A 14212-nucleotide genomic window follows, 5' to 3' on the forward strand; every position below is an offset into this window, starting at 1 on the left:
GGGGGTAGCCAGCAAATGGGAGACTTGCCAAGAGACCAAAAATGCTGTCAGTCGCTACTCCCGCCTCCCTCTCCAGCGGGATCTTTCACCCAGGAAGCAGAACTAGGTCTTCCACATCACCTTGCAGCACTTGAACCAGGGCTTCACCTGTCCCAAAAAGGGGATGGCTCTGAGGGGGCTCTGGAGTGGCAAGGCAAGGAGTCAAAATGGGCTGAGGACTCAGCACAGACAAGGATTGAGGAGCCCCTGCCAGGGCAAGGCTTGGTTTCTCTCCTCTCTCTCTCTTTTTTTTTTTTTTTTTTTTGTGTGTGTTTTAACCAGTCTGGTTAGAGGAGGACTTGCAGATGAGTCTCATCAGGCAGGACTCAGCTGCTTTTCTCCCTCTCCCAGCAGTGTCTGCAGGGCTGCAAACTGTAGCAGTTGCAGGTACCTCCTTGCAGGAAAAAGCAGGAAAAAACTGGCAGGGAGTGGAAACGAGTGGCAAGCAGATTAGAAACCCAGCTCCTATTTATAGACTGGCCGTCAAAAAACTGCCCCTGTGACAGGGTGATTCGTTTAACCCTTTTGGCCCCAAGCACCAACCCACCCAGAGATGCTGAGCCAGCCTCAGCCTGTGTCATGAGGGAACATTTTGGCACAGGGGAAGCAGGAAAAACCCGGTGCCAGGGCACCCAAGGAAGGAGCAGGAGACAGGTCCAGGCACAACACAACTTACAGGGGTTACACCTCAGCAAGGGAGGGAGATGGGGGTTATGGATATTAAGAAGTTGGGTCACCAGGACAAGGAAAAGAATATCCCAGCCTCCTGCTGCACAGCAGACAGAGAAACACAAAAATATTTCTTCTAATGGTGAGGTAATGAACCTGGTTTAGGAGCAGCTCCAGTGTTTTCAGCCTCATTTGTCTCCCCTGAATTTTGGTAGGTCTGAAGGTGATGGGGGCCATTGCTTTGAGGGCCACTGCATTGCCCAGTAGCGGTTGCTGATGCTCATGGAGGGCTGCTGCATCCCACAGGAGTAGATTATGATCCCTACCTCCTGCTGCTCCCCACCATGGTTTCCCCAGAGCTCATCAGCAAGAGGACAGACAGACACTGCCACCAGCCCCCTGCCACATTCGCAGCATCTGTTAAATGTATTCTGAAGCTCCCCTTTGCTCTCTACCTGCTGTCACTTATGGGTGTCTTTATGCCATTCACAGTTGTTTTATACACTGCCATGGAAAGACTTTCCAGCTGTTCTCCCGCTTGCTTGTGTCAATAGCTATTTTTACAAGTTTGCTTTTCTTTTCTTCTTAATTGATCTAAATCCTTTCCCTTAGCTTTCTTGTTAAAGGTGGATTTAAAGAAAAGGAGTTCATTATCTTGGACATTTTTGAGTCATTATGAATTTCATCCCTCTCCTCATTAATTACTCATTACCCCTCAGCTCTGGAGGGCTGCTTTGTCCCCGATGTGTTTGTGAGCAGCTTCCCTGGCACCCTGTAATCCCCCGGCCCTGCGTTAGCTCGGTCTGGTTTACACTGCCCTCGCTGTCCTCTCTGCTGTCTGCTCAGCTTCTCCCAGTCTCCTCTGCTCCCAAACAAGCTCTTGTCTTTTCACTGCACCCCAGAACTGTCTCCTGTTGAGCCCTCTGGCCCTGGGTCCCTCAGTGGGTTGAACCCCTTGTGCATCTTGCCTGCCCCGAGGGACAGGCAACCATTCCCACTGGCCTTGTGCCATGCAGCAAGAGGAGTCACTGGCTCCTGGTTAATAGGTTGGCACTGGAGTTTGGATATAAATAGCCATTTTTTGGAAAGCAGTAGCTTTGCTGGGCCTGTTTTGGTACATGCCAAGTTATGACAAAGCGGCATGGAGAGCAGAGTAATGTTGTGTAAGGGCCTTGGGATTAACAGGCCAGTATTTCCCAAGCCTTTGGCTGCAGTCAGATCCCCAGGGAGAACCTGAAACATATAAGCATGTCCTGTGCTGCAGCGGCCCAGGGAGGCACAACAGATGCAGTGGTGTCATCATCCTCCCATTGTCCTGGCAGGGGAAAGTCGTGCACAGCAGGGCACTCAGATACTGATCCTGCTACTGAAACGACCTTCTTCAGCCCATGTCACAGGCACATATTGGCTATAATCCTGTGTTACCCACAGATGGATCCATGACTGGGGATCACAATGAGTGATGGCCTTTCTCTGGACCTAAACAAGCATACAGACATCCAATCTCTGCTGGCAAGAGACTCCCTCCATCCCACCCTCATGCTCAGATTGACTTTCATGCCCCTGCTGCCCCAGCAGGTTCCCTAAAGCTTTGCAGGACTTTTTTTATCATCACAGCAGGGGATGGCAACTTACTGTCTGCCCTCTCCTCCATGAGGTCAGCGCTAATGCATTTCTATGCTGAGACTACTCCCAGCAGGCTCCTGCCAGGGCTGGGGTGTGGTCACTGGGGAGGGCCCTTCCCATGCTTCATGGAAGTGTATGAAAAGACAAAGCACGAAAAATGTGTTGGGTTGGTAAAGGGAAGAGAGCGGTGTGCGATATTTGCTTGGGGAGGGTAAACGAGGGTTGCACAAGCAAGCAATTGGGTTGCACAATCAGAAGCAGTGGAATTATTTAAGTTCTAATGATCAACTGAGCTGCACTTTCTCAGGGGGTTTTACCCAAAACATCTTACTCTTTGATTGGAGTAAACTGAGATAAGGCACCTGGTCCAGGAGTGCAACTCTGCTGACATGCCCTGAGCTGTGCCTTGGCTCATCCTTCAGTGGGAGGGAAGGGGGTCGCAAAAATCATTTGAGGGGGATGGAAGTGTTGTGTTGTGAAGAAATCAGCAGCAGCTCAAACTCTTCAGGACAGAGAAATAAATTGAGAACAGTCTGCAAGTGCTTCGAACAAACCTTCACACTTGCCAGGAATCTGCTAACTACCTTTAGTGGCTGGCAGCAGCTCCAGTCCACGGTAGGGGTGAGCTCAAAACCCTCTGAGCCAAGGATTACAGCCATTCCTCATTCTCCATCTGCAAAGCAATCATGTGGCTGAGGACACCAAGGGACTTAGTGACAAAGTAGCTACAAGGAACAGATACTTTCAGGTGGCTCAATAAACAAGCACCCCCTTGTCACTGCGCTGCAGTCTCATCCTTAAAGAACACATCAAAATCCATAGAATCATTTAGGTTGGAAAAGACCCCTAAGATCATAAAGTCCAACTGCTAACCCAGCACTGCAAAGTCCACCACAAAACTATGTCCATAAGTGACACATCTATGTATTTTAAATACCTCCAGTGTGACTGAGCCACTTCCTTGGGCAGCCTGTTCCAATGCTTGACAAGCCTTTCCATGAAAGTGTTTTTCCTAATATCTTATGTAAACCTCCCTTGGTGTAACCCTTGTCCCATCCTTGTTACTTGGGAGGAGAGAACGCCTCACTACAACCTCCTTTCAGCTGGTCGTAGAGAGTGATAAGGTCTCCCCTGAGCTTTTTTTCTCCAGACTGAATACTCACAGCTCCCTCAGCCACTCCATGTAGTACTTACGTTCCAGAGCCTTCACCAGCTCCATTGCCCATCTCTGGACACACTTCAGCACCTCAATGTCCTTCTTGGGGGCAGAGGCCCAAAACACAGGATTCAAGGTGTAGCCTCACCGATGCCTGGTACAGGGGAACAATCACTGCCCTGGTCCTGCTGGTCACACTATTGCTGATACAAGCCACGATGACATTGGCCTGCTTGGCCACCTGGGCACACTGGTGGCTCAGCTGGATGTTTACCAGCACCCCCAGGTCCTTTTCTGCTGTGCAGCTTTCCTGCCACTCTGCTCTCAGCCTGTAGTGCTGCCTCCTCTGGTTGTTGTTTATTGTCTTGTACAGCAATAGCCAAATTAAGTTCTAACTGGAGTTTGGCCCCCCTAATTTTCTCCCTGCATAACCTCACAACATCTCTGTAGTTCTCCTGAGTTGCTGCTCCTTTTTCCAAAGGTCACAAACTCTCCTCTTTTTCCTGAGCTCCAGCCCAAAGCTCTGTCCAGCCAAGTCAGTCTTCTTCTCCACTGGCTCCTCTTTTGGCACACAGGGACAGCCTGTGTCTGTGCCTGTAAGATTTCCTTCTCGAAGCATGTCCAGCCCTCCTGGACTCCTTTACCCTTCAAAACTACCTCCCAAAGGACTGTCAGTCAGTCTCCTGAACAGGTCAAAGTCTGCCCTCTGGAAGACCAAGGCAGCCATTCTGCTGACTCCCCTCCTTACTTCTCTGAGACTCCATTATTTCGTGATTGCTGTGCCCAAGACAACCATCGCATCACCCACAGGTTCCTCATCACAGGAGCCAGGAGACTGAGAACATTATTTTCTTCTGCTCCTGTATTCAATTGCATTCCCCAAAACTTTTGCCTTCTGCCATGCTCCTCCCAGCAGAAAAGTGCAGTGGCCTGTGCTGGCACTCCCAAATGTGCAAGTCTTGGCACCAAGGCCCACATTTGTGTATTTTCCAAGGAGATGAACAGGTGGTCAGATCTGGACAGCGAGTCCCTGGAGGCACAAGCCATTGCTGGGAGAAGACAACTTCTCCGAGGGAGCTCTGTCAATGGTTGGCAATAAGCCAACCACAGCTCCATCCTGGCCTTATGCCATATAACCTGAGCAACAGCACAAGGACTTGGTAAAACCCAGTTGCAGGGTATGGAGAGTTGTGCTCCAGAGGTGAGGAAGGCGAGTGCCCAGCCTCCTCTGATCCAACTCATGCTGCCTGATGCTCCTGAGGGCAGGGAGACCTCCACCCATGCAGACAGATCTCTGCATGAGTGTTGCACAAACTGCCAGAATGACCTACTTCTGCATCTGTGGGATGTCCCTCTCCTCAGCTCCTGCAAACGGTTTGGAAAGGACTGACCATTTTAAGCACGTGTCAGTGAAATCCAGCTCCCCAGATTAGGTTGTCTAACACAACACTTGCAATGCCTCAGACTTCAGAGCTTTTCCAAACCCCTCAGGACTGTAAGGCTAATTTAGGCCAGCTTCTGGAGTTTTACAAGGCCCAGATGAGGTACTACACTGTTCATTCTCTCTTCCCATGCTTATAACCCCAGGTACCTGGCACTGCTTGAGAAAACACATGGAAAGTGCTCTGGGAAGAAGCCAGGGTCACTGGGCAAGGCTGGACCCTCCCTCCTACTGCTCTGGCACACAGCAGAGTCAAAAAACACACTGTCACCACAGGGGAAAAATGGTCCATTGGCAGCAGGAGCATCACTGCTCCTCATTCCCAGTCCAGCCCCTGAATCTCAATGCAGCAGGGTCCCTGGGCTGGCATGGTGACTTGGTGACAGCCAGGAGTGCCAGGGCAAAGGCACCATCAGTAAGGACTGCTGATGCTGTGACGGGTCTGAGCTAAACAAGACTATCGCTTGCCTGAAACATCGCCAAAACATTTTCAAACTTGGTCTAGCCCAGTAGTAAGCTAGAGAGTAAAAAGGACAGATCAAATAACCTTCCTGCAGAGGGTGAGAGGACAGTTTAACTAGCAGTGCCTTATCCAGCATGCCCAGATCAACCGTGTCCTGCTAGTGCTCACGCACTATGACACTTCCATGTATTTTTCTGCCTAGGAATATTCATACCAAAAGCCTCCCATACAAAATCTGAATCTCCCGTGCTCTCCTGGTTTCCTTGCACCCACCACAAAGTATTTGAGGACCTTTTACCTTGATCAGATCATCAAGGTAAAAGTCATACCTGCGGGGGCTGATTTCCTTAGTGTAGAGCACAGCTTCACTACAGGTTTTTAAGTTGTGATGAGTTGTTATTCCCCCAGGGCAACACACAAGTGCTTGAGCGCTCAGGTTCCCCAGACAATTCAAACTCAAGTTCTTCTCCCTTTATTTGGTACCAGGCACAGAGACCTGTGCAGTTCCCAGCACCCCTTCACTTCCCCAAACACTTCATCACCCAAATTTCCACTGCCACATATTTTAAAACCTCTGCTGTTCTCTTAACAACACAGGGATCTTTTGAAGTCCTTGCTCCTTGAGTTCCATGCCTTTGCACAACCATCAGCTTTCAAACAGTAAATGGCTTTCCAGTTTGTAACGTCACAAGTATCCCCTAAAATCATGACTTCTCAAGACTAGCATCCAAAAATTGACTGCCTGCCAGTCACACTGGCTCTCATAGACTGGTGCCCGTAGGAAACATCCAGCCCACCACATGCCCTCTAATACATGAAAACACAGAAGGGCAAGTATAAGACCAAATCATTTAGAAGCACAGGCTGGAGTGAGGAGCTGTGTTGGATAATGAATCTACTTTAATATTTCTCCCTCAAGAAGACACCCAACTTCCACTTATTCTAGGGCAAACTCAAAAGGTTTTATTTTAATTTTTTTTTTTTAGCAAATTCTATCACGTAAATGTTAACAAAAAACATCTGTACAATTGCCATGATACACTCAAAAGTGAAACAAATAAGATATAAATACAGATATGGATGTAACATGACAAAAGCGGAAAAAATAGAAAAAAATACATGCGCATGAACACGGTGCCAACAAAGTCATTTCTCATGGCTGGCATTTTTCAGAGCATTTTTTACTTCCCATTTAAAACATTGTTAGCAACGTCCTGCTGTATACTACAAAGGTCTAGTTTTCTGTCCCTTAATATGTAATATTATGCTTGATAAATAAAGGGGTGGGGAGAAAAGGTTTTGATGACAAAGATGCAAGTTACATTACTTATACAGGTTATTGGTAAGCTAGTAATAAGCATTAAAAAGACAGTCTTGTATTGTATGTAATCCAGGCAAGCACACATAGTGTACCTTAAGAAAGCCACATGCCTCGATATTTCTGAACTACATGAGAACTACAGTACGTAGACCTGTGGGGCGGATGGAGCCTGTATTTGCCCATGCCCACGGAGCACTGGTGCAGCCAATGGCAGAAAAAACATCGACATCTGAGATTTCGGCAACCTTGCAGCCAAGAGCTGCTGTCTGCTGAGAGTTTTCTCCCATTCAGATTTTTAAAGCATGGTGGGCAAAGAAAATACACTTTTTTTCCTTTTTTTTTTAACCTCTGTTTTTTTCCTCTTTTTTTGTTGTTTTTTTTTTTTTTTTTAAAGGTTATGAAAAATTGAAGCCCTGCATAATGGGCAGCAAGAAAAAAAAAAGGCAGCTGCAGTAGGTGGCTACTGCCAGGAGAACACAAGCTTCACCGGTGCGGTGAGACACTGCAGCATGCAGACCTTCCTCTGCAAGCCTGCGTGGACACTGTGATTTGTAGCCAGAGAGACCTTTATGCTTGCTGAAGAAAAAACAAAATGATTGTACAGCTTGTTGAAGTCAAAATGGAGATCAGAGAGGTGACATTCAGAGCTAGCCCTTTGAGTACTTCAAAGGAAACACGAAATAAAAATTGGGTCATGTTCAACATACTAAACAACTTTACTATGTACATTATACGCAATGATTTATAAATACCTAAAGCAGAATGCTCCCTACTGTATACAGGTATAACACACTTCTAGAGTACTCAAAGGATGAACAGTCCTCGACTGACTCACGTAACAAAATTAGGTAGCACATTAATGAGCATCTGTTGACAAACAGAACTGAATTTGATTCAGAAAGTAAGGCCTGATTCTACCATGTGCAGCCCCAGGGGTGCCAATGACATCGGAGAGCGCAGGCTGGTCGCTGCCTGCAGCAGGTCACACGCCTTTGCAAGGACGAGCTGTCGACTCCGACTGAGGTGTCATGTCAGGGACGTTACAGTGCGTTCACTCTCAGTGCATACTAACAGGATTTTATAAAATATATAAAATCATTTGAAAAGGAATTCAATTCCTGGAGATTTGCTACAGTGTGCCATTCAAAGAAAAAAATAAAAACCAAACCAACAAACAGCAAATGATGATGGACCAAGCTCCATCACAGCTGGGAGGGACTAACACCACCTGGTCAACTGTGCTGACCTTCTGAACCCCAGAACTGGAACAGAAGATGCTGAACTGAGATGGGGAGAAAGAAAGGCATAAATACTAAGCAGTTAGAAGTACAAATTAAAAAAAAAAAAAGAAAAACACCCCAAAAAAACCTAACCCACTACTAAAAATTCAAACAAGACAGCTAACTGCTGCCAACAAGTCAGCTGAATATTTCCTCAAAAGGAAAAATAAATTTGTGTTAAAATAAAATTTGAATAATTCAAAAAAAATTTAAAAAGAGCATTCTGACAAGCATATTGAAAGATGTTGAAAAGAAATGGTCCACAGAAAGGGAGACACAAACTATGGAGCAGCCAATCCTTCCTTTACTGAGGATGGCTTTTCTGAGCCTGCAGAATCCCACACACCAGGACTGCACACAGTTTCTTCTGCCATAGTATTAGTTGTTGGGAAAGGTGAGGGAACTAGCCCTGCAGCCAGAAAAAGCCTGGACATGCATAAATCAGGAGGTGGTCACCTTCTCTGCTCTCATGTGAGCAGGAAAAGGGACCAACAAGCTTTGCAGCCCAATACCACATAGTCCTCACCAGCCCAATCCCTCCTGAGATGAGGACTGGGAGAGGAGCTAGCACCAGCATCAGCTCCCAGCATAGCTCCTCAGGGATGAGGCTGAGACACAGAGGGATGAACTGATGGAAGGGGCTTTACCCTTCCCTGCTGCAGTAATGGTAAGTCTCATGTTCTCAGTATGTTCCCAAGGTGTCCCTTCAGCTCCCCAAAGTGGAAATGGAGGAAGCTGGAGAAACTCCAAGGCACTGAGAGCAGCCAGGGAACATACATCCATCACCACAGCTGCAGCCATAAGCTGCATGTCCACCATCCTCTTGCATCACTGGCACTGGGGACAAAACCCCAGTTGTGACCTGCTGCAGGTTTGGGGTGGGCATGCCCATCAGCCAGGATCCAGCCCAGGGCCAAACACAGCACTAATCAGCAACATCCTACTTTCCCTGGTTACAGGCAGAGCCAGGGGGAGCTCCCCCTTTGCAAACAGAAGGGTCTTCATTTGGGAAAGGGTGGTGCTGAATGTTATTTGACTGCTGCTGGTTTGCCTCTGACCTGGTCTGTGTCATCAGGCTGCAAAAGGTTTTGCCCTGCTGCACCCTCACCCAGAGCACCCTGCTGACAGCAGTGCCCAGCAAGGGCTCTCTGCACTGCTCCGAAATGCAGAGCACCCTGCAGGCCTATGTGTGGGGATGGCCAGGAAGGGGGAGCTTTCTAAGGGTGGTTAACAGCACTGCAGGGTCTTCAGGCACAGGAGGGGCTATGGCAGGCAACCAGCACTGTCCCAGCTGGTTCAGAGGTGCTTCCTTGTGGTATTTCTGCTCAGATTCAGACACCCTTTCTGTCCTCTGGGATGAACAATTTGCCCAAAGCACAAAGGAGCTGTGGGGACAAAGCCACTCACCACCCAGCACCAGTGGATCAGTCAGAGCAGCAGATCAGCCCTTTGATGCTACAGACTTCAAGAAAAACATCTGGCACTGAGGTACAGCTCTGCCAGCTCCCACCGTCCACCCATGAACACACACAGAGCCTAACCCAATCCCCACCCACCTAACTCCACCATCCTATTCGCAGACATCAGTCCCAGAACTGGGTCTCAGGTTCCCTTTGGGGAGTAAGAAGTAACCTGGAGAGTCTTTTAAGCATATGAAAGAGCCAAATGGGTTGAGAGGGGAGAAATATTTACACAGTCAATGAAAGGAGCAAAATCCCAGCTGTTACGCACAGCACAGCTGGCTGGAGAGCAGTTACAGAGAGATCAGCCCATCCAGGGTCTGTCAGAACTATGTACAAAAACTCAGGTGTTTATAAAGAACCTACTTTTTCATTACTCACTTGGTATCTCTCAGTATTAAAGCATCTGGGGCTGAAATCACAGCCACATCTGCAAAGATCTCCCCGTGAGGAGCCCTGCAAGTCAGGCAAGCTGCAACAGGGAGCACAAAACAGGAACACAAGACTTGTAAGAAGAGGAGAACCTAGCCAGAATGGCTGCAGGGAGAGAGCAGGTAACTAGCACACAGAAACCAAAACGGGATAAACTAAACCAACAAGATTTGTTTGACTTTTACATGTGTCTGGGTTCTTGGACTCAGTGTTGGAACGCTAACCTAAACATATTTCTGAGATTTCAGCAGGCTATACCAATATGTTTAAGTATGGCTTCCTGTTGTTCACTTTTAATGAAGACTGCAACACAGACCTTGCTTCCTTTACATTCAATACCAGTAAGATTCTACATAAAAGCTTTAAAGGGACTAAAATACTGATTGCAATAAATATCTGCATGGCCTCCTTAAGCTGATGGAGCGCGCCAGTGAAGAGTAGCAGAAAGGTCTCTGAGAGGCACCGTTGATTGCTTCTAAGTCTACACATATGTCCACATATCTCCATTAACTGTGCGTTGAAACATCTGAAGAGGAACTGCTGTTGCTGTTGGTGGTCTGGGCCCTCTTTATATACAAGTTTAGTAGCTTCATCTGAAAGAAACAAACAAACATCAGGAGAAAATGCCAGGAAAAACAGGTGGGTACAAGCTGACTGCAAATCTAAAAACTCGCATTCGTGGTGAGCTCAGTTTTGAATGAGTTGACGCTGGGCACCCTGGAGGAAAAACAGAAGCAAAACTGACCATATTTCAGAACAGAGGCAGGAAGGTATGCCCAGTCCAACTGAAGTTACAGACACATTTAATGGGATTTAGAAAAACCTCTTGCGTTTCACTTCAGCAGCCAGCAAGCAGTTCACAGACTCAATTCTGCAGCCTGATTAGGTCAAGCAGGATTCACACAGAGGTCAGTAAGATTGCAGGCACACTGGTGATCCAAGAGCCATGGGTCCCTCCTTGGAAACACCTTGAACTCTCTGTGCTTTATAAAATGTTCATTTTCAATGACATTGTATCTTCACTAACTTGGTACATCTAGTAAAACTGCAGTTATCATGGCTATATACTTCCTTTCCATGGGTTTGTTTTCTTTTTCCGCCTTGCCACCCTAACTCCAGATCCTGTAATGACTCATGCTCACATTTAACTTTAGACATGCAGGCAGTCTGCATAAACCCAGAAGAATTACTCACATGTTTATAGTTAGTTATGTGGTGGAGTAAGTCCATGGCACCAAGGATACTGGGATAATAAAGCCTCTACAACATTTTATAGGGGAATTTCCTAACAGCCCAAATATAATGAGGCAAACCTCAGCACCCATAGCTGTCTCTTTCCAGAGCAATTTGGAGGCACAAGTAATTTGTTTAAGGACAAGACAACTCAACACAAAATAAAATCCAAGTGTCTCAGTCTCAGGTTGTTTTGCCCTACATCACACTTCCTACCAATGAAAGAAATTACTGCTTCAAAATGACAGAATGAAGCCCTCTGAACTAAATAGCTATTCACATGCAGAGATCTATTTCAGAAACAAAAAATACAGAATTCATCTTAAAATTGCACAGAAATCTTGTGTATGATGACTTCAGACAGGAGAAAAAAATTTTATGATGGCTTCTCAAGCAGCTCTGAAAAGCATGCAAACACCATCTGCTTCAACACAAAAGGCCAGCTCTTCTCTGAAGGACAGAACTGAATTAAGGGCTTGGTTTCACTTGTAGCATCAGATCAGAATCTGAATTTTGCAGCTAGCCTGACTCCAGGGCACAAAGTCCTTTGAAGGGTCACTTGAGCTTGCTGTTGTCCCAGAAGAAAAGGGACCCATGTGCAGTGCTATTAAGAGTGAAGCTTTACCTGCATGTCTACCAGCCCTAATCAAAACATGCTGCTGAGAGGGCCTGCTCTCCCACCATCCCAGCCATGCATTCCCATCACACTCTGCACCAGGTTACCTGTGCAGCCACAGGGCAGACTGAAAGGTATTTAATTTGTATTGCAGATCTGGTTTTCACCCAGCAGCTGATCCAACACACCACACAGTCACCCCTGGATGCAACACCAAAGGGGCAAGCCAAACATGGCTGGAGTGGGAAGGACCTGCTCAGTGGCAGCTTGCAGTTACACAGGATCAAATGAAACCAATCTCTGAACCCCATCAAAATTTTCTTAGTGGCATTTCAAATGCTCACACTGCTGAAGTGTTGTGCTGCTCTAGTGGTATTTGTCAGGGTGAGATAAAATTTAAGAGAGTACAGGGAACTTGACCCAGAGCTGCACTGAAGCCACTTTTCTTGCAGCTAGTAATAGCCAGCAGAACAGCTTGCAGTATCAAAACATCAGACACACATTACTCCTGTACCTTGCTTCCTGTGAGTTGTGCGAGATGAGGTTTCAGTTCTTCTCCAATTACTGAATAAATTGCCACTAGGCAAAACACGCTGGCTTTACGGACACTGCTCTCTGTGTTATCATAGCCCTAGGAAACAAGACAAAAGGGTCAGAGACCAACAGCACTCTCCAACATCTTTCCTGAGCAATATACTACAGAGCTGATGTCCATTTTGTAAATGTGGTTGACCTTTCTACTGACATATCAACAGAAAGGCCCTCCTTAATGTAACAGTTTGCTACCTGAATACTTGAAGAGCAAGAGAATGCAATCACCCAGTACATCCTATCTGCTCCTTCTGTTATTACTTACTGCTGTCCTAAGTTATTAATATCCTGTTATTTACAGCATTAAATAACAATTTAATGTTATTTAATGTTAAACACACAGTTTCCTAACATGAGCTTGGGAATCTGTCAGATATACAAACTTCTGTGTTCAGTTCAGACAACCATGTGCTATCCTGGAAGGCCAGGGCATCTTGGAGAGGAGCCTACCTATCAGGTAGGCAATACCACAGGAAAGAACATGCTAAAAGACCCCTGCACATGTGCTGATCTCTGGCAGCTTGAGCAGAGCTTAGGCCAGCCACCAGGTCACTGAGCAGCTGGTGACATCAGTCCCAAACTCGGGCAAAGATTCATCACTCAGCAGCCATCCCATCCCATCCCATGAGAAACACAGACATCACTTTAGCCTATGGGATGCTGGCTCCTCTGGCTGCCGGGTGATCTCTGCCAGGAAAGTCAGAGGAGGGATACAGCATAGCTGGGCTGTTCTAGCTGCAGGGCCAAAGTACAGCCCAAAATGACAGTCTGAAATCCCACAAAGCACTGAGCTAGAAAAGCCTATGTCAGTGAGCTCAGAGAAACACCAAGCTATTGAAGATCGAGGTAGAGAAAAGGCTGAAGTCAGGACCGCAGCAGAGGAACACAATCCACTGCTGGGAGGACAGCTGGGAAGCAGGGTCCCCCGTGGATCCCAACCCAAAGGCTCCCAAACCCATCAGTTGCCTCTGCTTGACCTCAAGTCTCCCTGTGGGCCTGCGATTATTCTTACATGTGCATCCCAAATTGCTCCCATAGGGGCAGGCAGATCCATGTGGTGTTGAGGCCTGAGAGGACTGCATCCAGGCGGGCACTGGGTTGGCAGAGCCTGCTCTGTCTGTGCCAGTGGGACTGTCACCCCACCTCTCCATCTGCCAAATTGCTGCAAGGCAGCGGCTGCTTCTTCTCCTGGCATTTAATTACGCAGCTCGCCGGTTGGAGTGTTCACTCAGGAGATGATACAGGTTCAAAGCTCTCTGTGGCCTGAGAGTATTGAGAGGCAGTGCATGGGAGAGTCCCTTGCAGCTCAGCTTCATCCCCCAGGCTCTGAGGAAGCCATGGCTCCTCATCAGGACCAGGGCAAGCACCACAGCTCTTCCCTGCCAAGCCCTGTTCTATCCCAGAGATCCCCCACTCCAGGCTGTGGAGCTGCACACTTGTGCTCATACTGCTGCTGTCTGACACTCCTTGCCTGTTCACCGCTCTGCCAGTACCCTCAGCATGGGAAACAAGCATAAAGGTGATACTCCCCACACGCAGACCTTTAGCCAGGATCCCAAAATACTTCCCAAATGTAAGGAGTAGAGTTCTTTGATCACTAGGAGTTTCTAAGGTAAGGAAATATCACTGACAAACTAAGCTCTGAAACAAGAACCATTTAGAGACATGGAAGCAATTTAAGAAGATATAACAGCCTTTTTAAAGACACGCTGCTCCCAAACTTTTCCAGTGCAGCAAAGCTTCACTGTTCATGTTGTTGTCTCCAACAATTATGGCTAAAACCATTTTACAACAAAAGTTTAGATCAATACAGAATTGTCCAATTCCCAGAAGCTGAGAATTAAGAAAAGAATTGCAAGAGCTGACACTACAAAACTGGGATGAA

The 14212-nt window shown here is 47.1% G+C and overlaps 1 protein-coding gene across 13 annotated transcripts in view; it reads right to left on the bottom strand.

Moving 5' to 3' along the window:
- Positions 1-6743: 6743 nt before the first annotated feature.
- Positions 6744-14212, bottom strand: part of CLASP1 (cytoplasmic linker associated protein 1) — a 179650-nt gene continuing 172181 nt past the window's right edge. For all 13 annotated transcript variants that reach the window (XM_027678952.1, XM_027678951.1, XM_027678949.1 and 10 more), the window contains 2 exons: positions 12251-12367; positions 6744-10480 (listed from right to left, as the gene is read on the bottom strand). In XM_027678952.1, the coding sequence (XP_027534753.1) occupies positions 10394-10480; positions 12251-12367 (204 nt within the window). In that variant the 3' untranslated portion in view covers positions 6744-10393. The remainder of the gene's footprint in view (positions 10481-12250; positions 12368-14212) is intronic.

This window comes from Neopelma chrysocephalum, unplaced genomic scaffold (genome assembly GCF_003984885.1).
Source record: "Neopelma chrysocephalum unplaced genomic scaffold, ASM398488v2 Primary Assembly neopelma1_44, whole genome shotgun sequence".
NCBI lineage: Eukaryota > Metazoa > Chordata > Aves > Passeriformes > Pipridae > Neopelma > Neopelma chrysocephalum.